At 40.9% G+C, this 22,283-nt stretch overlaps 1 protein-coding gene across 1 annotated transcript in view; it reads right to left on the reverse strand.

Annotated features, from left to right (window-relative positions):
* Positions 1-22,283, reverse strand: part of LOC306707695 (voltage-dependent L-type calcium channel subunit alpha-1D-like) — a gene marked incomplete at its 3' end in the record, with an annotated part of 59,780 nt that overhangs the window by 8,231 nt on the left and 29,266 nt on the right. Inside the window, 23 exon segments of the mRNA XM_079175261.1 lie at positions 45-164; positions 709-839; positions 2,554-2,655; positions 5,687-5,789; positions 6,323-6,419; positions 8,740-8,867; positions 8,944-9,103; positions 9,322-9,413; positions 9,873-9,938; positions 10,013-10,141; positions 10,427-10,510; positions 10,946-11,056; positions 11,142-11,300; positions 13,052-13,253; positions 13,336-13,482; positions 13,567-13,619; positions 14,013-14,120; positions 19,782-19,869; positions 20,095-20,201; positions 20,280-20,339; positions 21,417-21,546; positions 21,890-21,986; positions 22,194-22,254. Of these exon segments, the coding sequence (XP_079031387.1) occupies positions 45-164; positions 709-839; positions 2,554-2,655; positions 5,687-5,789; positions 6,323-6,419; positions 8,740-8,867; positions 8,944-9,103; positions 9,322-9,413; positions 9,873-9,938; positions 10,013-10,141; positions 10,427-10,510; positions 10,946-11,056; positions 11,142-11,300; positions 13,052-13,253; positions 13,336-13,482; positions 13,567-13,619; positions 14,013-14,120; positions 19,782-19,869; positions 20,095-20,201; positions 20,280-20,339; positions 21,417-21,546; positions 21,890-21,986; positions 22,194-22,254 (2,535 nt within the window).

Below are 22,283 nucleotides of genomic sequence, written 5' to 3' on the forward strand. Positions count from 1 at the left end.
TGTGGACGTCACTCACTCACAGTCACGTGGAGTTTAATAAAGACCTGATCCTCCAGGTCCTCGTCCTCCAGCATGACCTCGTCCTCGTCCTCCAGGTCCTCGTTCAGAGCCAGACGCATCTCTGGACCCAGATCCTGCAGAGTCTTTAGCCCGGCTTTACACAGCTGCACACACACACACACACACACACACACACTCTGTTTAACCTGGGGTGACCGTGGCGAGGTTGGCGGTTCCATCCCTGGCTATGACGTGTCCCTGAGCACGAGGGATGGGCCACATGCAGAGAATACATTTCCCCACCGCGGGACTGATACGGGATTGTTCTCTCCTCTCTTCTTCTCTAACCTTCGTGCATCCTAAGATAATACATGTTATTGTCCAGTAGGGGCGTCCCTGCTGTATTATGGAGCCCTGTAGTGTTTGAAAGACAGACAGACAGACAGACAGACAGACAGACAGACAGACAGACAGACAGACAGACAGGCAGACAGACAGACAGAGAGACAGACAGACAGACAGACAGACAGACAGACAGACAGACAGACAGACAGACAGACAGACAGACAGACAGACAGGCAGACAGACAGACAGAGAGACAGACAGACAGACAGACAGACAGACAGGCAGACAGACAGACAGAGAGACAGACAGACAGACAGACAGACAGACAGACAGACAGACAGACAGACAGACAGACAGACAGACCTGAACAGCAGACGGGTTGGTGGTGTCGGCCTCTCCGGCCAGGTCTCCTTTCTCTTTCCTCTTTCTGAACTTCCTGAAGTAATCCTGAATCAGGAAAGTTGCATAAAACTTCCCGACTGTCACTTCCTCCTCTGTAGGACGACACAGAGCTCAGTCAGCAGTAGTACTAGTAGTATTTACTCAAGTATTAGTGGTATTTGTTGTACTGTTCATAGTAAATATTGTAGTAATAGTTGTGTTTCTTGTAGTATAAGTGGTATTTCTTATCGTGTTTCTTGTAGTACTAGCAGTGTTTGTGGTAATGCTAGTATTGGTTGTGTAGTATTATCAGTGTTTGTACTAGTATTAGTAGTGTTCCGTGTAGTACTAGCAGTGTTTGTGCAGTAGTGGCCGTCAGGGCCTGCAAAGCCTTCTCTGCTGGCCTAAACACAATCACAACGTTAGAGCTATTTGATAATTTAATCATTTTTCTTAAATACACTACATGTATTATAATTTATATAAATATTTCCCCATTATCTTATGTTCTCATTACACAGCTACTGTGCTCCTCAGCTGCTCTGCTTCAGTGCAGCTTGTTTTAAGTAGAGCTTTGATCCAATCAGAGTTCACCTCTGTGTCTCTAGGTAGAAGAGAGGCCCCAGGCCTGCAGACTCACCAGTGAATCCATGTGCAGGTTAAGTGAATGGGGACGATGTTGTTGATCGTCATAGTGTTCAACCAATCAGATCTTTAGTTTGACATGGTGGGCGTATTCTTTGACGTGTCAGAGCTGCTAGCTGGCCTACAGCTACGTGATTGGTCAGTGGGCTAGCGTGACATGTTGGGCGGTGACGATCCCAACATCTGCTGCCTCTGTGGAGCGACATGTTCAGCCTCAAACGCATTAAAACGTGTTCAAGAAACACAACTGAGGAGGCTCGACTGTCTTCACTAGCGTCCATGAATCCAGAAGAACTTCTTACTGGAACTAAAACACACGGATGTGCTGAACAACGTGAGATTAAACTCTTTATTAACAAAGAAAGGAGGATGGACTTTGTCTTTAAACAGTGAACAGCAGCTCTGGGAAGTTAAATGCGTTAGCATCTGCATTAGCTTTAATATGCTTGTTTATATATTATTATTTGTATGAAGATGGATTTTTGTTTGGTTTAATATGTGATAGGAACCATTGTTACGTCCAACGTTGCTCTGGGGACATATTTAGTCGGTGCCAGTGTTGCCAACTTGGCGACTTTCTCGCTAAATCTGACAACTTTCTAAACCCTCATGGTGACTTTTCTTTGTCAAAAGCTACTAGTGACACATCTAGAGACTTGTTGTGGTGTTGATGGAGACGTTTCTGGTGTTGTGACGTTGAAGCTCGTAGTTCTGCAGCGTGTGAACGAGCAGCAGGAGCTGCTGTGAGCTCCTCAAAGATCTCACATAACGAGGTGTTTCAGCTGCAGGACAGCAGTGAAGGCCGAGCTATAAGACGCACGGCCTCCACTGAGTGGTATTCATGCTAGTATTGGTTGTGTAGTATAGTAGTGTTTGTAGTATTGCTTGTAGTATTGCTACTAGTAATACTAGTAATAGTGTTTGTAGTAGTATTAGTAATGTTTCTTGTAGTACTAGTAGTACTAGTAGTTTGTTGTAGCATTAGTAGTATTTCTTGAGATACTAGTAGTGTTAGTAGTGTTTCCTGTAGCACTAGTAGAGTTTGTAGTAGCATTAGTAGTTTATTGTAGTGTTTGTAGTTGTGGTACTCGTGTTTGTTGTTGTTGTGTGTGTGTGTGTGTGTGTGTGTGTGTGTGTGTATGTGTATATGTATTTTTGTTGTACTATCGGTAGTATTAGTACCTTCATGTGGTGGTATTACTTCATCCAGTAGTTTTGGTTTCATTCTCTTCCAGATCTTCTTGATGATTCCCCTCAGGTCCTCGTTCTCCTGGTCAGGGTTACCTAGCAACAGTGGGCGGGGCCACATATATACGTTATGATGATGCTGCGTTCAGGAACCATCGGAGTAATCAGGTCCTGTAGACGGCTGAGACGTGAGTATGAAGGGAATCTGTGACGTATTCGACAATCATGAACACCATACTAACACACCAACATACTGTCATAATGATGTACTCATTTACATATATTCTAACACACTAACACACTAACACACTAACACACTTACGTTGGGGTCAGACTATGTGACCTTCCTTTTGGCTCGCAAAGGTTTCATCTTGATTTTAGTTTGATGAGCACCAAACCAAGAAAAGTTCACACTCAGGTGTGAACTCGCCCCTGAACGCACCGCTGCAATCTAATTGGCCGAGGGCCAAGACACCCCAGGCCCCCTGTGGTTCAGCCTCTGTTTGCACCCTAACCTCTATGCTTCTCCATCGATCAACTCGGTCGTGCAAGGAGGCGACGTTACCAGAGACCCGGGTTAAACGCTTTGATAATCCACCAACTGTTTGTCATTTTGTTTTGTTTTGTTTGCATCCTGGACGAGGAAGCGAACCATTTTCCTGCAGACGTGAAGAAGTTTGTTCTTCAGAGAGAGAAGCGCCATCCCCAGCGCCCCTTTGTTCTAGCCTCACTGAGCCCAACACATTCTCTGACGCACTGAGTTCTATCACAGCGAGAGAGTCTGGGCAGATAGGAGTTGATTATTTTCATTGTTTTGTTTGTGTTGCTTAAGTTACTGTCATTTGTATAACGTGGTGTACGCTCAATAATCACCGATCGCTGGTGTTGTGCAGAAGCTACTGTGTGTTTCATGCCGTGGTTGGTGTTGAGATAACTCCAGCTAGTGAAGGTCGTCTCATTAGGTCAGAGGTCAGAGTCAGGCTGTGTTCCTCCGGCTGAGAGAACAAGCTTCCAAACTCCAATGCAGCGCGGAGGATCTTAATCTTTTACTTTGGAGGAATTTATTTAGTTTTGTTTGCTTTCTCTCTTCTTTTACTAACCCCCCCCCCCACACACACACACATAGCTTTAAGCTAATGTTAGCTCTGGCGTTGTGGAGACAACGAGACCTCTATTGTCTACCTCCATCTTGAGTCTCGCGCATGAGAGACGACGCCACGTTTCAGATTACGTCACACGTTGAGCCTTTCCCCTACACACACACACACACTTCATGCACATATACATACACACACACACACACACACACACACACACATACACACACATTCCACCCCTTCTGTTGATGTTAGACAGCGTGCTCATAAATGTATAGCTGTTGTTAGTTTAGATCATTATTATTAGGACATAATGAACTGTTGTAGTTTAAAGAGCAGCTGTCTGTGGTTACTTTGTGCATGTATTGTGATAACAGCTGACATGAGTTCTGTTGCTCTGAATGTGTAACAGAACTCAGACTGTGAACACTAGTTATGAGACTTAAATACTTAAATACCAACTATACTAACATACTAACATACTAACTATACTAACATACTAACATACTAACTATACTAACATACTAACTATACTAACTATACTAACATACTAACATACTAACTATACTAACATACTAACATACTAACTATACTAACATACTAACATACTAACTATACTAACATACTAACATACTAACTATACTAACTATACTAACATACTAACTATACTAACATACTAACATACTAACTATACTAACATACTAACATACTAACTATACTAACATACTAACATACTAACTATACTAACATACTAACATACTTAAATACTAACATACTTAAATACTAACATACTAACATACTAACATACTTAAATACTAATATACTAACATACTAACTATACTAACTATACTAACATACTAACTATACTAACTATACTAACATACTAACTATACTAACTATACTAACATACTAACTATACTAATATACTAACATACTAACTATACTAACATACTAACATACTAACTATACTAACATACTAACATACTAACTATACTAACATACTAACATACTAACTATACTAACTATACTAACATACTAACTATACTAACATACTAACATACTAACTATACTAACATACTAACATACTAACTATACTAACATACTAACATACTAACTATACTAACATACTAACATACTAACATACTTAAATACTAACATACTTAAATACTAACATACTAACATACTAACATACTTAAATACTAACATACTAACATACTAACATACTTAAATACTAACATACTAACATACTAACATACTAACTATACTAACATACTAACATACTAACTATACTAACTATACTAACATACTAACTATACTAACATACTAACATACTAACTATACTAACATACTAACATACTAACATACTAACATACTAACTATACTAACATACTAACATACTAACATACTAACATACTTAAATACTAACATACTTAAATACTAACATACTAACATACTAACATACTTAAATACTAATATACTAACATACTAACTATACTAACATACTTAAATACTAATATACTAACATACTAACATACTAACATACTTAAATACTAATATACTAACATACTTAAATACTAACATACTAACATACTTAAATACTAATATACTAACATACTAACATACTTATATACTAACATACTAACATACTTAAATACTAATATACTAACATACTAACATACTTAAATACTAACATACTAACATACTTAAATACTAATATACTAACATACTTAAATACTAACATACTAACATACTTAAATACTAACATACTAACATACTTATATACTAATATACTAACATACTTAAATACTAATATACTTACACACTAACATACTGATACACTAACATACTGAAATACTTTCTAAGTACAGACAGTGATTGTTTAGATTCTCAATAATGTACTAAAATATACCAGTTTATCCAAATAACACCACAATCTGTTATCTCCACGTGTAGATATTAAACATGTTGTTATATTTTAAACTATGTCTTCATTCAGTCTTAATGACGTGAACAGACGACCAATCAGATACCTTCAGTCTTGATCTTTAGAGCGGTGCGAACCAGAGCGAAGAGCGTGGCGTTAAAGGTCACCATCCCGTCAGCGTTCAGAGGCATGTTCATCGCTACGAGGCGCTGAGGAACAGGAACAGGAAGACGAACAGGAAGAAGAGGAAGAGGAAAAGGAACAAGAAGAGGAAGACGAAGAGGAAGAAGAGCAGGAGAGGTGTTTTATCTGACTGGACTATGTTCACATATTATGGGATGTCAGTCTGTCTTTAATCTACTGACACAGATAACTTAACTAACTAACTATCTGACAGCTTCTTTACAAATTAAGATGTTTTCACACAAAACAAACTATTTTCACTTTTCTTTTTATAATCAATTAATGGAGATTAATCCATAACCAAAGGATTCATTAATTAAGAGTTCAAAATCAGCTCCAGCAGTAAAATCCTGATTTTACATTAATGAATGAGTATTAATCATTTCAAATTGTAATATAGAGTACATTTCAGAGTTTTATAGCCTGATATGAATAGAAGTAGAGGACCCACAGCAGAGCCCTGTGGGACACCACCGAATAATTAACCATGAAGTTGACATTAGATTGTTCCGTCATATGAGTTTTTATAATACCTAAAGTATTTATATATATATTTTACCTTACAAGCCACTCTGTGAGGACAGAGCTTCCCAAAACCCAGAGGAGGCTGGATCCTCCTGAGCAGAGCCACAACGTCCAGGTGTTTTATACGACCCCTGAAGGAAGAGAACATAATACAATATAATAATAGAACAAAAGTACATACAATCTAATGTCATCTGAGCCACAACGTCCAGGTGTTCTATACGACAGGAAGTATTCAAGTACATAAGTAAAAGTAGCACAATATCAAAATACTCCATTATAAGTAAAACTACTGAATTCAATATTTTGCACACAGAAATATTAGCAACAAAAAACCCTGCTTCCTGTCTTTGTGCTAAGCTAGGCTAGCAGTTTACCGTCTGCTTCCTGTCTTTGTGCTAAGCTAGACTAGCAGTTTACCGTCTGCTTCCTGTCTTTGTGCTAAGCTAGACTAGCAGTTTACCGTCTGCTTCCTGTCTTTGTGCTAAACTAGGCTAGCAGTTTACCGTCTGCTTCCTGTTTTTGTGCTAAGCTAGGCTAGCAGTTTACCGTCTGCTTCCTGTCTTTGTGCTAAGCTAGGCTAGCAGTTTACCGTCTGCTTCCTGTCTTTGTGCTAAGCTAGACTAGCAGTTTACCGTCTGCTTCCTGTCTTTGTGCTAAACTAGGCTAGCAGTTTACCGTCTGCTTCCTGTCTTTGTGCTAAGCTAGACTAGCAGTTTACCGTCTGCTTCCTGTCTTTGTGCTAAACTAGGCTAGCAGTTTACCGTCTGCTTCCTGTCTTTGTGCTAAGCTAGACTAGCAGTTTACCGTCTGCTTCCTGTCTTTGTGCTAAAATAGGCTAGCAGTTTACCGTCTGCTTCCTGTCTTTGTGCTAAGCTAGACTAGCAGTTTACCGTCTGCTTCCTGTCTTTGTGCTAAACTAGGCTAGCAGTTTACCGTCTGCTTCCTGTCTTTGTGCTAAGCTAGACTAGCAGTTTACCGTCTGCTTCCTGTCTTTGTGCTAAACTAGGCTAGCAGTTTACCGTCTGCTTCCTGTCTTTGTGCTAAGCTAGGCTAGCAGTTTACCGTCTGCTTCCTGTCTTTGTGCTAAGCTAGGCTAGCAGTTTACCGTCTGCTTCCTGTCTTTGTGCTAAGCTAGGCTAGCAGTTTCCTCCTGCTTCCTGTCGTTGTGTTAAGCTAGGCTAGCAGTTTACCGTCTGCTTCCTGTCTTCGTGCTAAGCTAGGCTAGCAGTTTCCTCCTGCTTCCTGTCGTTGTGTTAAGCTAGGCTAGCAGTTTACCGTCTGCTTCCTGTCTTTGTGCTAAGCTAGGCTAGCAGTTTCCTCCTGCTTCCTGTCGTTGTGTTAAGCTAGGCTAGCAGTTTACCTAGCAGTTCTAATGTCTTCAGTCAGGCTTTGGACACCACAGCACTGAAACTGCTCTTGTTCAGGTTTTCAACAACATCCACTGAAACACAATGAATCTCAGTCTGAGTGTTACTGGATCTCAGTGCTGCAGTCCACACGGTGGACCAGGACTTACTGCTAGAGACACTGAACATCTGTTTGACTCTCACAGCTCTCAGCTGGTTGGAATCCTACTTGAAGGACCGAGAACACTTTGTGTCTGCAGCTCATCACACATCAGAGCTGACTGAAGGACATGTGGTGTTCCCCAAGGTTCCACACTGAGTCCTCTTCTGTTCCACGTCTACATGCTTCCACCGGCTCACATTATGGAGAACAACAGAGTGTGTTACCATAACTATGCAGACGACACACACATCCACACAACTCTATCACAGAGGACTATAATCCCGTACGAGGTGAATGCACTGAACACATCAACAACTGGAGGAACCAGAACGTTCTTCATCAAACAAAGATCAAACAGAAGTCATTGTTTTTAGTTCCGAGGACCAACGACTGAAAGTCAGCGCTCAGCTTCAATCACTGATGTTAGAAACCACAAACCAAGCCAGAGATCTAGGAGTAGTTCTGGACTCAGACCTCAACCTGAACAGCATATCAAGACTATGACATCATCAGCCTCCTATCACCTGAAGACCACATCAAGGACTAGAGGACTCATGTCTCTACAGGATTCATCTTCAGCAGACTGGACTCCTGTAACGGAGTGTTTACAGGTCTCTGGAACAAGTCAATCAGAATGCTGCAGCTGATCCTCACTAAGACCAGGAAGAGGATCACATCAGTCCAGGTCTGAGGTCTTTGCACTGACTTCCTGTCCAACAGAGACTTGACTTTAAAGTCCTGCTGTTGGTTCATAAAGCACTGAATGGTTTAGAGCCAAAACACATCTGATGTGCTGCTACCTGATGAACCATCCCGACCCCTGAGGTGGTCTGGACCGGTCTACTTCCTGTTCCCAGAGTCACAACTAAACATGGAGAAGCAGCGTTCAGGTGTTCTGCTTCCAGTCTTTGTGCTAAGCTAGGCTAAGAACAAACATACTTGGCCTCTGGATCGTATTCAGACCAGATCCTCTTGAACTCGTCCAGATGATGCGGTCCCAGAATCGACCAATCACGTGTCAGATAGTCAAAGTTGTCCATGATCACGGCGACGAATAGGTTAATGATCTGAAGGACACACAAGCAGTCAGTGTGTATATGTGTGTGTGCGTGTGTGTGTGTGTGTGTGTGTGTGTGTTCTCACCAGAAAAGCACACAACATGAAGAAGCTGATAAAGTAAACGATGGCGAAGTTGCTTCCACAGCTGAACTCTTCTCCTGGTCCGTAGTCAGACTCTGGGTCACAGCGTTTACCTGGAAGACTGGCCAACATGATCTCCTGCCACGCCTCACCTGTCGCACACCTGCACACACACACACACACACACACACACACACACACACACACACACACACACATGCATGTGATTATTTACATGATATTATAATATTTCATATTTAATTGAATAGTTCTTGAACCATTACCCATAATGCCCCTGGTTGTCACAATCAGAGACGAAGAGAAGGAGGAGGAAGAGGAGGAGGAAGAGTAAGAAGAGGAGGAAGAGGAAGAGGATCTGACCTGAAGAGGAGGAGGACCGCCTGAGGAAATGTCTGGAAGTTGTTGTTTCTGTTGATCTGAGTGAGATCCTGCATCGCTACCTTCCCAAAGGTCTGAGAGAGAGAGAGAGAGAGAGAGAGAGAGAGAGAGACAGAGAGAGAGAGACAGAGAGAGGGAGAGAGAGAGAGAGAGAGAGAGAGAGAGAGAGAGAGACAGAGAGAGAGAGACTACTAGTTATCATAGTTCAGACAACCTTTAAAGTTCTCCAGAGCTTCATGTGTTAAAGCTGCATTCTCTCTAGTGTCCACCAGGGGGCGACTCCTCTGGTTGTATAGAAGTCTATGAGAAAATGACTCTACTTCTCTCTTGATTTATTACCTCAGTAAACATTGTAAACATGAGTTTATGGTCTCAATCTCTAGTTTCAAGTCTTCTTCAATACAGCATGATGTTCATTTAGTAAATGATGGTCCATTTAGAGTCACACAGACCATAAAGCAGGGGATGCTTTAGGGGCGGGGCTACACAGTGATTGACAGGTGTCCCCTGCAGCTTCACCTGTGTGAGCTCACCTGCATCCCGATGACGGCGTAGATGAAGAAGATCATGGCGATGAGCAGAGCGACGTACGGCAGCGCCTGAAGACAGACAGGAGGAGGTTAGACTGGTGCTCACTTTGGCCCCGCCCCCCAGCGTTAGCCCCGCCCCTGACCTGCAGTGATTTGATGAAAGTCCACAGCAGGGTACGAATCCCCTCCCCTTTACTCAGCAGCTTGACCAATCGCATCACTCGAAACAGACGAAAGAAGGTGATCGACACCCGAGAGCTGTCCTCCCCACTCTGAGACAGAGACAGGGAGAGAGAGAGAGAGAGACCATTAATATGAACATAATATATTAAATTCATATATTATATGAATATATTAATATTAATATATGAATATAGTATATTCATATAATATAATATATGCATATATTAATATCATATATTAATATATGCATATATTTATATTCATATCATATATTCGTATATGATATGAATATGAATATAATTTATTGATTTAATATATTAATTTAATATATTATGTTAATATTAATGGTGTTTGTGTTGCGTTCGAGGACTCACACTGAACTCGGTGACCACGATGTCGACGACGCTGCCGACCACGATGAGAGCGTCGAAGGAATTCCAGGCATCCACGAAGTAATGCTGCGGAGGAAAGAGTCATTAAACACCAGAGTCTTCATGGACCAGGACCAGGTCCTCTTAGACCAGTACCAGGTCCTCATAGACCAGGACCACGTCCTCAGAGACCAGGACCACGTCCTCAAAGACCAGGACCCCATCAGGTATTTCATGAAGTATTTATCTGTCTGAGCCTTTTCAAAGAATGAAACTATTTATATTTGTGCTTTTAAAGTTTTCCAGTTCCAGTAGGAACCAATGGGCCACAGACAGGAAGTCAGACAGTATTAAGAGACGGACCAACGTGATCAAACCAACAGGGAATAAAGACTTTATCTGGGGACTACTTTCAGCGGCGGATGAATCCCCGTGTGTCGCTCTAGAGAGTATTTGTATGTGTGATTGATGTGTTTAATTGAAGCTCTAGGAGACCTGACAGGGTGCGTTTGTTTTGCTCACCCTGAGTCTGAGAGCCAGCAGCTTCAGCAGCATCTCTGCGGTGAAGAGTCCGGTGAACACCATGTTCAGGATGTCCATGATGTGGCTGAACTTCTTTGACTGTTCGTAGTGCTGCAGGACAGAAACACAGTCATCACTTCATCATACTGTGATTAGTATGAAGAGGAAACAGGAAGCAGGAAGTGAACGTGTTTACCTGAACAGCTAGAGTGACGGTGTTGAGCAGGATGAGAACAAACATGACGTACTCAAATCCTGTGGAGTTGATGATGGACCAGAACTTATACTGGACCGGATTCTTTGGGATGTAAAGTTTCAGTGGCTGAGCCTTCAGAGCGTACTCAACACACTGACGCTGTGGAGACAGAGAGTTATTATGTACTACAGTACTAACAGAGTACTCAACATGTACTACAGTACTAACAGAGTACTCAACATGTACTACAGTACTAACAGAGTACTCAACATGTACTACAGTACTAACAGAGTACTCAACATGTACTACAGTACTAACAGAGTACTCAACATGTACTACAGTACTAACAGAGTACTCAACATGTACTACAGTACTAACAGAGTACTCAACATGTACTACAGTACTAACAGAGTACTCAACATGTACTACAGTACTAACAGAGTACTCAACATGTACTACAGTACTAACAGAGTACTCAACATGTACTACAGTACTAACAGAGTACTCAACATGTACTACAGTACTAACAGAGTACTCAACATGTACTACAGTACTAACAGAGTACTCAACATGTACTACAGTACTAACAGAGTACTCAACATGTACTACAGTACTAACAGAGTACTCAACATGTACTACAGTACTAACAGAGTATTCAACATGTACTACAGTACTAACAGAGTACTCAACATGTACTACAGTACTAACAGAGTACTCAACATGTACTACAGTACTAACAGAGTACTCAACGTGTACTACAGTACTAACAGAGTACTCAACATGTACTACAGTACTAACAGAGTACTCAACATGTACTACAGTACTAACAGAGTACTCAACGTGTACTACAGTACTAACAGAGTACTCAACGTGTACTACAGTACTAACAGAGTACTCAACGTGTACTACAGTACTAACAGAGTACTCAACATGTACTACAGTACTAACAGAGTACTCAACGTGTACTACAGTACTAACAGAGTATTCAACATGTACTACAGTACTAACAGAGTACTCAACATGTACTACAGTACTAACAGAGTATTCAACATGTACTACAGTACTAACAGAGTACTCAACATGTACTACAGTACTAACAGAGTACTCAACGTGTACTACAGTACTAACAGAGTACTCAACGTGTACTACAGTACTAACAGAGTACTCAACATGTACTACAGTACTAACAGAGTACTCAACATGTACTACAGTACTAACAGAGTACTCAACGTGTACTACAGTACTAACAGAGTATTCAACATGTACTACAGTACTAACAGAGTACTCAACATGTACTACAGTACTAACAGAGTATTCAACATGTACTACAGTACTAACAGAGTACTCAACATGTACTACAGTACTAACAGAGTACTCAACGTGTACTACAGTACTAACAGAGTACTCAACGTGTACTACAGTACTAACAGAGTACTCAACATGTACTACAGTACTAACAGAGTACTCAACATGTACTACAGTACTAACAGAGTACTCAACATGTACTACAGTACTAACAGAGTACTCAACATGTACTACAGTACTAACAGAGTACTCAACATGTACTACAGTACTAACAGAGTACTCAACATGTACTACAGTACTAACAGAGTACTCAACATGTACAATGTTTGGAGATGTGAGGTGTTGGTGTGAGGTGGTGTGGTTGTATGTATGTATATATATATATATATATATGTGAGTATATAATATAATACACTTATGTAATAATATATAATGTTTTATTTTAAGTGAAAACTAAAAAAGCAGGGTTGTCATATTTAGTTTGATTGTAAAAATACTTTACAGTAAAAAAAGAATTGACAGTTAAGAGACTTGGGATGTTCCCACAGATGTTCTCTGGTGAACATCTGTAACCAGAGAAGAAGAGCTTCTTGTCTCAGTCCTACCTGGTTCTTGTCCAGCTCACAGTTCTTGTACTCCTGCTCTCCCTGCTCTCTGAAGGTGATGATGACGAAGCCCACAAAGATGTTCATCATGAAGAAGGCGATGATGATGATGTAGACGATGAAGAAGATGGAGATCTCCACTCGGTAGTTGTAGATGGGTCCAGAGTTCTCCCCGTTAGCGTCGATGGCTTTATACAGCAGCCTGGAGGGAGAGGGTTCAACATCTCATGTGACCTACTTCACTTGTTCCGTCTCTGTTCATAAAGTTTGGTTTGAAGACTCACGCGGGCCAGCCCTCGAAGGTGGAGACCGTGAAGAGCGCCATCATCCCCATCAACACGTTGTCAAAGTTAAAGTCACTGTTCAGCCAGATCCGCTCTCTGACCATCGGGTGGTTCACGTCTCCATCTTTATAGACCACGAAGGTTCCTCTGAACACACACACACACACACACACACGTGTCAGTAGTATTTCAGACTGAAGCTGGATGCAGGCTGCAGGAGGAAACACTCACTTGCACTGCTCAGGAGTGTGTTTGGCTTCGTCTGTGCAGCGATAGAATTTACCCTGAAACACAAAAGCAGGAAATAAAATAACAACAACATCTGGACTCAACTGAAGGCAGAACCAGCTGAACACAACTAAGATAAGATAATCAGCTGCTACATATCTAGAAACATGACATGATAATTCAGATTCTATCACACTGTTCAGGAACGTCTTGCTCAACAACACATCGACATGAGACGAGCAGAGCCGGAGCCCTGCTCTCCACTTAACCACGGTCACCCACGTGTTGGTGGTCCACGTCTCTGTGACCTCATCCTGTTCTGTGTTCTGCCCGTTTTGGTTTACTCACAGTTAATTTATGTTATTGAAGAAGAAGAAGAAGAAGAAGAAGAAGAAGAAGAAGAAGAAGAAGAAGAAGAAGAAGAGTATCAGCAGTCGTCCTTGTCTGACCTTGAACAGTTGGACTCCAATGCAGGCGAACATGAACTGCAGCAGCGTCGTGACGATCATGATGTTTCCAATCGTCTTGATGGCCACAAATACACACTGGACCACATGCTGCAACACACACACACACACACACATCAAATACCAAGGAGTGTTTAACTATGACCTGTGACTCAGTCTTAGTTACTCTCAGTCTCAGTTACTCTCAGACTTAGTTACTCTCAGTCTTAGTTACTCTCAGTCTTAGTTACCTTCAGTCTTAGTTACTCTCAGTCTTAGTTACTCTCAGTCTTAGTTACTCTCAGTCTTAGTTACCTTCAGTCTTAGTTACTCTCAGTCTTAGTTACTCTCAGACTTAGTTACTCTCAGACTTAGTTACCTTCAGTCTTAGTTACTCTCAGTCTTAGTTACTCTCAGTCTTAGTTACTCTCAGTCTTAGTTACTCTCAGTCTTAGTTACTCTCAGACTTAGTTACTCTCAGTCTTAGTTACTCTCAGTCTTAGTTACTCTCAGACTTAGTTACTCTCAGACTTAGTTACCTTCAGTCTTAGTTACTCTCAGTCTTAGTTACTCTCAGTCTTAGTTACTCTCAGTCTTAGTTACTCTCAGACTTAGTTACTCTCAGTCTTAGTTACTCTCAGTCTTAGTTACTCTCAGACTTAGTTACTCTCAGACTTAGTTACCTTCAGTCTTAGTTACTCTCAGTCTTAGTTACTCTCAGACTTAGTTACTCTCAGTCTTAGTTACTCTCAGACTTAGTTACTCTCAGTCTTAGTTACTCTCAGTCTTAGTTACTCTCAGACTTAGTTACTCTCAGTCTTAGTTACTCTCAGTCTTAGTTACTCTCAGACTTAGTTACTCTCAGTCTTAGTTACTCTCAGACTTAGTTACTCTCAGACTTAGTTACCTTCAGTCTTAGTTACTCTCAGACTTAGTTACTCTCAGACTTAGTTACCTTCAGTCTTAGTTACTCTCAGTCTTAGTTACTCTCAGTCTTAGTTACTCTCAGACTTAGTTACTCTCAGACTTAGTTACCTTCAGTCTTAGTTACTCTCAGTCTTAGTTACTCTCAGACTTAGTTACTCTCAGACTTAGTTACTCTCAGACTTAGTTACCTTCAGTCTTAGTTACCTTCAGTCTTAGTTACTCTCAGTCTTAGTTACTCTCAGACTTAGTTACTCTCAGACTTAGTTACTCTCAGTCTTAGTTACCTTCAGTCTTAGTTACCTTCAGTCTTAGTTACTCTCAGACTTAGTTACTCTCAGTCTTAGTTACCTTCAGTCTTAGTTACCTTCAGTCTTAGTTACTCTCAGTCTTAGTTACTCTCAGTCTTAGTTACTCTCAGACTTAGTTACTCTCAGTCTTAGTTACTCTCAGTCTTAGTTACTCTCAGTCTTAGTTACCTTCAGTCTTAGTTACCTTCAGTCTTAGTTACTCTCAGTCTTAGTTACTCTCAGTCTTAGTTACCTTCAGTCTTAGTTACTCTCAGACTTAGTTACTCTCAGTCTTAGTTACCTTCAGTCTTAGTTACCTTCAGTCTTAGTTACTCTCAGACTTAGTTACTCTCAGTCTTAGTTACCTTCAGTCTTAGTTACCTTCAGTCTTAGTTACTCTCAGACTTAGTTACTCTCAGTCTTAGTTACCTTCAGTCTTAGTTACTCTCAGTCTTAGTTACTCTCAGACTTAGTTACTCTCAGTCTTAGTTACCTTCAGTCTTAGTTACTCTCAGTCTTAGTTACTCTCAGACTTAGTTACTCTCAGTCTTAGTTACCTTCAGTCTTAGTTACCTTCAGTCTTAGTTACTCTCAGACTTAGTTACCTTCAGTCTTAGTTACTCTCAGTCTTAGTTACCTTCAGTCTTAGTTACTCTCAGACTTAGTTACTCTCAGTCTTAGTTACCTTCAGTCTTAGTTACTCTCAGTCTTAGTTACTCTCAGTCTTAGTTACCTTCAGTCTTAGTTACTCTCAGTCTTAGTTACTCTCAGTCTTAGTTACTCTCAGACTTAGTTACTCTCAGACTTAGTTACTCTCAGTCTTAGTTACCTTCAGTCTTAGTTACTCTCAGTCTTAGTTACTCTCAGTCGTAGTTACTCTCAGTCTTAGTTACTCTCAGACTTAGTTACTCTCAGACTTAGTTACTCTCAGTCTTAGTTACCTTCAGTCTTAGTTACCTTCAGTCTTAGTTACTCTCAGACTTAGTTACTCTCAGACTTAGTTACTCTCAGTCTTAGTTACCTTCAGTCTTAGTTACTCTCAGTCTTAGTTACTCTCAGTCTTAGTTACTCTCAGTCTTAGTTACTCTCAGACTTAGTTACTCTCAGACTTAGTTACTCTCAGTCTTAGTTACCTTCAGTCTTAGTTACCTTCAGTCTTAGTTACTCTCAGTCTTAGTTACTCTCAGACTTAGTTACTCTCAGTCTTAGTTACCTTCAGTCTTAGTTACTCTCAGTCTTAGTTACTCTCAGTCTTAGTTACTCTCAGACTTAGTTACTCTCAGACTTAGTTACTCTCAGTCTTAGTTACCTTCAGTCTTAGTTACCTTCAGTCTTAGTTACTCTCAGTCTTAGTTACTCTCAGACTTAGTTACTCTCAGTCTTAGTTACCTTCAGTCTTAGTTACCTTCAGTCTTAGTTACTCTCAGACTTAGTTACTCTCAGTCTTAGTTACCTTCAGTCTTAGTTACTCTCAGTCTTAGTTACTCTCAGACTTAGTTACTCTCAGACTTAGTTACTCTCAGTCTTAGTTACCTTCAGTCTTAGTTACCTTCAGTCTTAGTTACTCTCAGACTTAGTTACTCTCAGTCTTAGTTACCTTCAGTCTTAGTTACTCTCAGTCTTAGTTACTCTCAGACTTAGTTACTCTCAGTCTTAGTTACTCTCAGTCTTAGTTACTCTCAGACTTAGTTACTCTCAGTCTTAGTTACTCTCAGACTTAGTTACTCTCAGTCTTAGTTACTCTCAGTCTTAGTTACTCTCAGACTTAGTTACTCTCAGTCTTAGTTACCTTCAGTCTTAGTTACTCTCAGACTTAGTTACTCTCAGACTTAGTTACTCTCAGTCTTAGTTACTCTCAGACTTAGTTACTCTCAGTCTTAGTTACTCTCAGTCTTAGTTACTCTCAGTCTTAGTTACTCTCAGTCTTAGTTACTCTCAGACTTAGTTACTCTCAGTCTTAGTTACTCTCAGTCTTAGTTACTCTCAGTCTTAGTTACTCTCAGACTTAGTTACTCTCAGTCTTAGTTACTCTCAGTCTTAGTTACTCTCAGACTTAGTTACTCTCAGACTTAGTTACTCTCAGACTTAGTTACTCTCAGTCTTAGTTACTCTCAGACTTAGTTACTCTCAGTCTTAGTTACTCTCAGACTTAGTTACTCTCAGACTTAGTTACTCTCAGTCTTAGTTACTCTCAGACTTAGTTACTCTCAGTCTTAGTTACTCTCAGTCTTAGTTACTCTCAGACTTAGTTACTCTCAGTCTTAGTTACTCTCAGTCTTAGTTACTCTCAGTCTTAGTTACCTTCAGTCTTAGTTACCTTCAGTCTTAGTTACTCTCAGTCTTAGTTACTCTCAGTCTTAGTTACCTTCAGTCTTAGTTACCTTCAGTCTTAGTTACTCTCAGACTTAGTTACTCTCAGTCTTAGTTACCTTCAGTCTTAGTTACCTTCAGTCTTAGTTACTCTCAGACTTAGTTACTCTCAGTCTTAGTTACCTTCAGTCTTAGTTACCTTCAGTCTTAGTTACTCTCAGACTTAGTTACTCTCAGTCTTAGTTACCTTCAGTCTTAGTTACTCTCAGTCTTAGTTACTCTCAGACTTAGTTACTCTCAGTCTTAGTTACCTTCAGTCTTAGTTACTCTCAGTCTTAGTTACTCTCAGACTTAGTTACTCTCAGACTTAGTTACTCTCAGTCTTAGTTACCTTCAGTCTTAGTTACCTTCAGTCTTAGTTACTCTCAGACTTAGTTACCTTCAGTCTTAGTTACTCTCAGTCTTAGTTACCTTCAGTCTTAGTTACTCTCAGACTTAGTTACTCTCAGTCTTAGTTACCTTCAGTCTTAGTTACTCTCAGTCTTAGTTACTCTCAGTCTTAGTTACCTTCAGTCTTAGTTACTCTCAGTCTTAGTTACTCTCAGTCTTAGTTACTCTCAGACTTAGTTACTCTCAGACTTAGTTACTCTCAGTCTTAGTTACCTTCAGTCTTAGTTACTCTCAGTCTTAGTTACTCTCAGTCTTAGTTACTCTCAGTCTTAGTTACTCTCAGACTTAGTTACTCTCAGACTTAGTTACTCTCAGTCTTAGTTACCTTCAGTCTTAGTTACCTTCAGTCTTAGTTACTCTCAGACTTAGTTACTCTCAGACTTAGTTACTCTCAGTCTTAGTTACCTTCAGTCTTAGTTACTCTCAGTCTTAGTTACTCTCAGTCTTAGTTACTCTCAGTCTTAGTTACTCTCAGTCTTAGTTACTCTCAGACTTAGTTACTCTCAGACTTAGTTACTCTCAGTCTTAGTTACCTTCAGTCTTAGTTACCTTCAGTCTTAGTTACTCTCAGTCTTAGTTACTCTCAGACTTAGTTACTCTCAGTCTTAGTTACCTTCAGTCTTAGTTACTCTCAGTCTTAGTTACTCTCAGTCTTAGTTACTCTCAGACTTAGTTACTCTCAGACTTAGTTACTCTCAGTCTTAGTTACCTTCAGTCTTAGTTACCTTCAGTCTTAGTTACTCTCAGTCTTAGTTACTCTCAGACTTAGTTACTCTCAGTCTTAGTTACCTTCAGTCTTAGTTACCTTCAGTCTTAGTTACTCTCAGACTTAGTTACTCTCAGTCTTAGTTACCTTCAGTCTTAGTTACTCTCAGTCTTAGTTACTCTCAGACTTAGTTACTCTCAGACTTAGTTACTCTCAGTCTTAGTTACCTTCAGTCTTAGTTACCTTCAGTCTTAGTTACTCTCAGACTTAGTTACTCTCAGTCTTAGTTACCTTCAGTCTTAGTTACTCTCAGTCATTAGTTACTCTCAGACTTAGTTACTCTCAGTCTTAGTTACTCTCAGTCTTAGTTACTCTCAGACTTAGTTACTCTCAGTCTTAGTTACTCTCAGACTTAGTTACTCTCAGTCTTAGTTACTCTCAGTCTTAGTTACTCTCAGACTTAGTTACTCTCAGTCTTAGTTACCTTCAGTCTTAGTTACTCTCAGACTTAGTTACTCTCAGTCTTAGTTACTCTCAGTCTTAGTTACTCTCAGACTTAGTTACTCTCAGTCTTAGTTACTCTCAGACTTAGTTACTCTCAGTCTTAGTTACTCTCAGTCTTAGTTACTCTCAGACTTAGTTACTCTCAGTCTTAGTTACCTTCAGTCTTAGTTACTCTCAGACTTAGTTACTCTCAGACTTAGTTACTCTCAGTCTTAGTTACTCTCAGACTTAGTTACTCTCAGTCTTAGTTACTCTCAGTCTTAGTTACTCTCAGTCTTAGTTACTCTCAGTCTTAGTTACTCTCAGACTTAGTTACTCTCAGTCTTAGTTACTCTCAGTCTTAGTTACTCTCAGTCTTAGTTACTCTCAGACTTAGTTACTCTCAGTCTTAGTTACTCTCAGTCTTAGTTACTCTCAGACTTAGTTACTCTCAGACTTAGTTACTCTCAGTCTTAGTTACTCTCAGACTTAGTTACTCTCAGTCTTAGTTACTCTCAGACTTAGTTACTCTCAGTCTTAGTTACTCTCAGACTTAGTTACTCTCAGTCTTAGTTACTCTCAGTCTTAGTTACTCTCAGTCTTAGTTACCTTCAGGCCTTTGGCTCTGTTGATGGCCCTCAGAGGTCTCAGCACCCGGAGGACTCGGAGGATCTTCACCACTGAGATGGCGCTAGAGCTGCAGAGACAGACGTGTCATCAGTCTCATGAATCACTACATGAGACGTCCAGTTAGTCCAGAGTTGTAGCTGCTGTTCTCCCCCAGCAGAGGGCAGCACACACACACACACACACACACACACACACACACACACACACTCAGTACTGCTCTAAAGGGTGCTAAACCTCTTCCTCAGGTGTTTCTATGAGGCCAACATGGTGCTGAAGAACATCTGATACTCACTGAAGGAAGAAGGAGACCAGCGAGACACTGACGACCAGCAGGTCCAACAAGTTGAACCAGTTTCTGCAGAAGGAGCCCTGATGGAGGAACGCTCCGTGGACCGCCATCTGTCACACAGAGACAAATAAATCAAGAGAAGAAGAAGATGAAGAGTCATTTCATCCTGAATGAAGGAGACTTCTCACCTTAAACAGAATCTCCACAGTGAAGATGGAGGTGAATGCGTAGTCGGCATAGCCCAGAATCTACACACACAAACACAGAAAACACATTATGACTTTAAATACATCTTCATGGACAGTTTTACTCCAGAATGACCACACAGTGAAGGTCTTGATTCAGGACTTGATTCCTGACAGTCCAGATAGGTGAGTCTTCTGTGAAGACCATCAGATTCCACATTGAGAGATAATTCCTCCAATCAGCACAGGAAGTTCACAAGAGATGGACACGACCGTATGTTCTTTAAAGTTCTCCAGAGCTTCATGTGTTAAAGCTGCATTCTCTCTAGTGTCCACCAGGGGGCGACTCCTCTGGTCTATAGAAGTCTATGAGAAAATGACTCTACTTCTCTCTTGATTGTGTTGTCATGGAAATGACATCATTGTTGAAACGTGAAGAGAAAACACAAGTTTTTATCCAGAAGAGAGGCGGCTGATAGAGTTCATGTCCTGTGTGTGTGCGTGTACATACAGTATGTGTGTGTGTGTGTGTGTGTGTGTGTGTGTGTGTTGATTGTATGTTAGAAGTCATTTATTTCCTCAGCTGCTGCTAATTGCTACGTCCTGCATGAAGCCAGCTGCTGCACACAGTGTGTGTGTGTGTGTGTTAGTGTGTGTGTGTGTGCGTTAGTGTGTGTGTGCGTACAGTTCTGTCAGGATCAGATAGTAAACTGGTGATTTTCTCTCCGTGTGGTTCATGAGTTAACCCCGTTAGCCACTGACCCACTTCTGTTTTGTAATCTGCTGAAGCCCCGCCCCCCCAGCTCAGACCACAGAGGTGTGTTAGCATCATTGAGACCTCGCTCAGGCCACATTCAGCTCTGCCACAATGCTAGTTTTTTATTTACTACATTTAATTGTATTGTTTGTGATTCATCTATTAGTGATGTAACTGTTCCACACACCAGGAAATGATCAAATCAACAGTTTTATTAGATCACACCACTAGCATGTTAGCATGCTAGCATGCTAGCAGCAGACTGCAGCTACATGTTGACTCTACGACAGCTAACAGCTGCTGACACACATCAGATCAAACCTCATCCAGAGGAAGTATCAATACAACCAAATAGAAACAATAGAAGCTGGTTTGAGACTCACGTTGTTCCTGAAGGAGTGGGCTCTGATCGGATCCTCGGCAGCCAATGAGCAGCTGCTGAGGATGATGAAGACGAGGATGAGGTTTGTGAAGATGTGGTGGTGGATCAGAGTGTGACAGGCCCTTCGGATACTGCAGATAGAGAGAGAGAGAAGGATTTCCTGTTAGAGGTAGGCAGGTATCTGGAGTACACACACCTCAAGTCTGTTTGAGACAGGAAGTCCTGACGGAGACAGGAAGTCCCATAAAACTAAAATACTGAATATACACGTCAAACTTCCATTGATGGAGGTTTCAGGAGGTTTTATAGACTTGACCTGACATGCTAATGTTAATGCTAATGCTAATGCTAATAGTTGTACCTGTGAACCAGGTGGGCCATGCTAATGCTAACAGTTATACCTGTCAACCAGGTGGGTCATGCTAACGCTAATGCTAACAGTAATAATTGTGGACCAGGTGGAGTCAGACTTACGGGTTTGTCTTGCTCAGACAGAAGAACGCACTGCCTTCTGGGATTGGAAGAATCTTCTCTTTAGGAGGAGCCAGGTCGGCCATCTTTAACTGGACTGCTGAGAGAGGAGAGAGGAGAGAGGAGAGGAGAGAGGAGAGAGGAGAGAGGAGAGGAGAGAGGAGAGAGGAGAGACACATTTATTCATATATTGCCTCAAAAACCGACAAGTTGAATTAATTGTGAATTATATTTGTTAATTGAACTGTAAATAATGATAATAATGATAATAATGACAATAAAAAGTCTTCTTCAGGTGTCGACTGACCGTCTTCTCCTTCAGGGAGCTCCTCCTCCTCCTCGTACTCCGTGTCTTCATCGATGTCCACCTGAAGAGACAAACAGCCGTCAGACTGAC

This window comes from Pholis gunnellus (genome assembly GCF_910591455.1).
Source record: "Pholis gunnellus genome assembly, chromosome: 2".
Classification (NCBI taxonomy): Eukaryota; Metazoa; Chordata; class Actinopteri; order Perciformes; family Pholidae; genus Pholis; species Pholis gunnellus.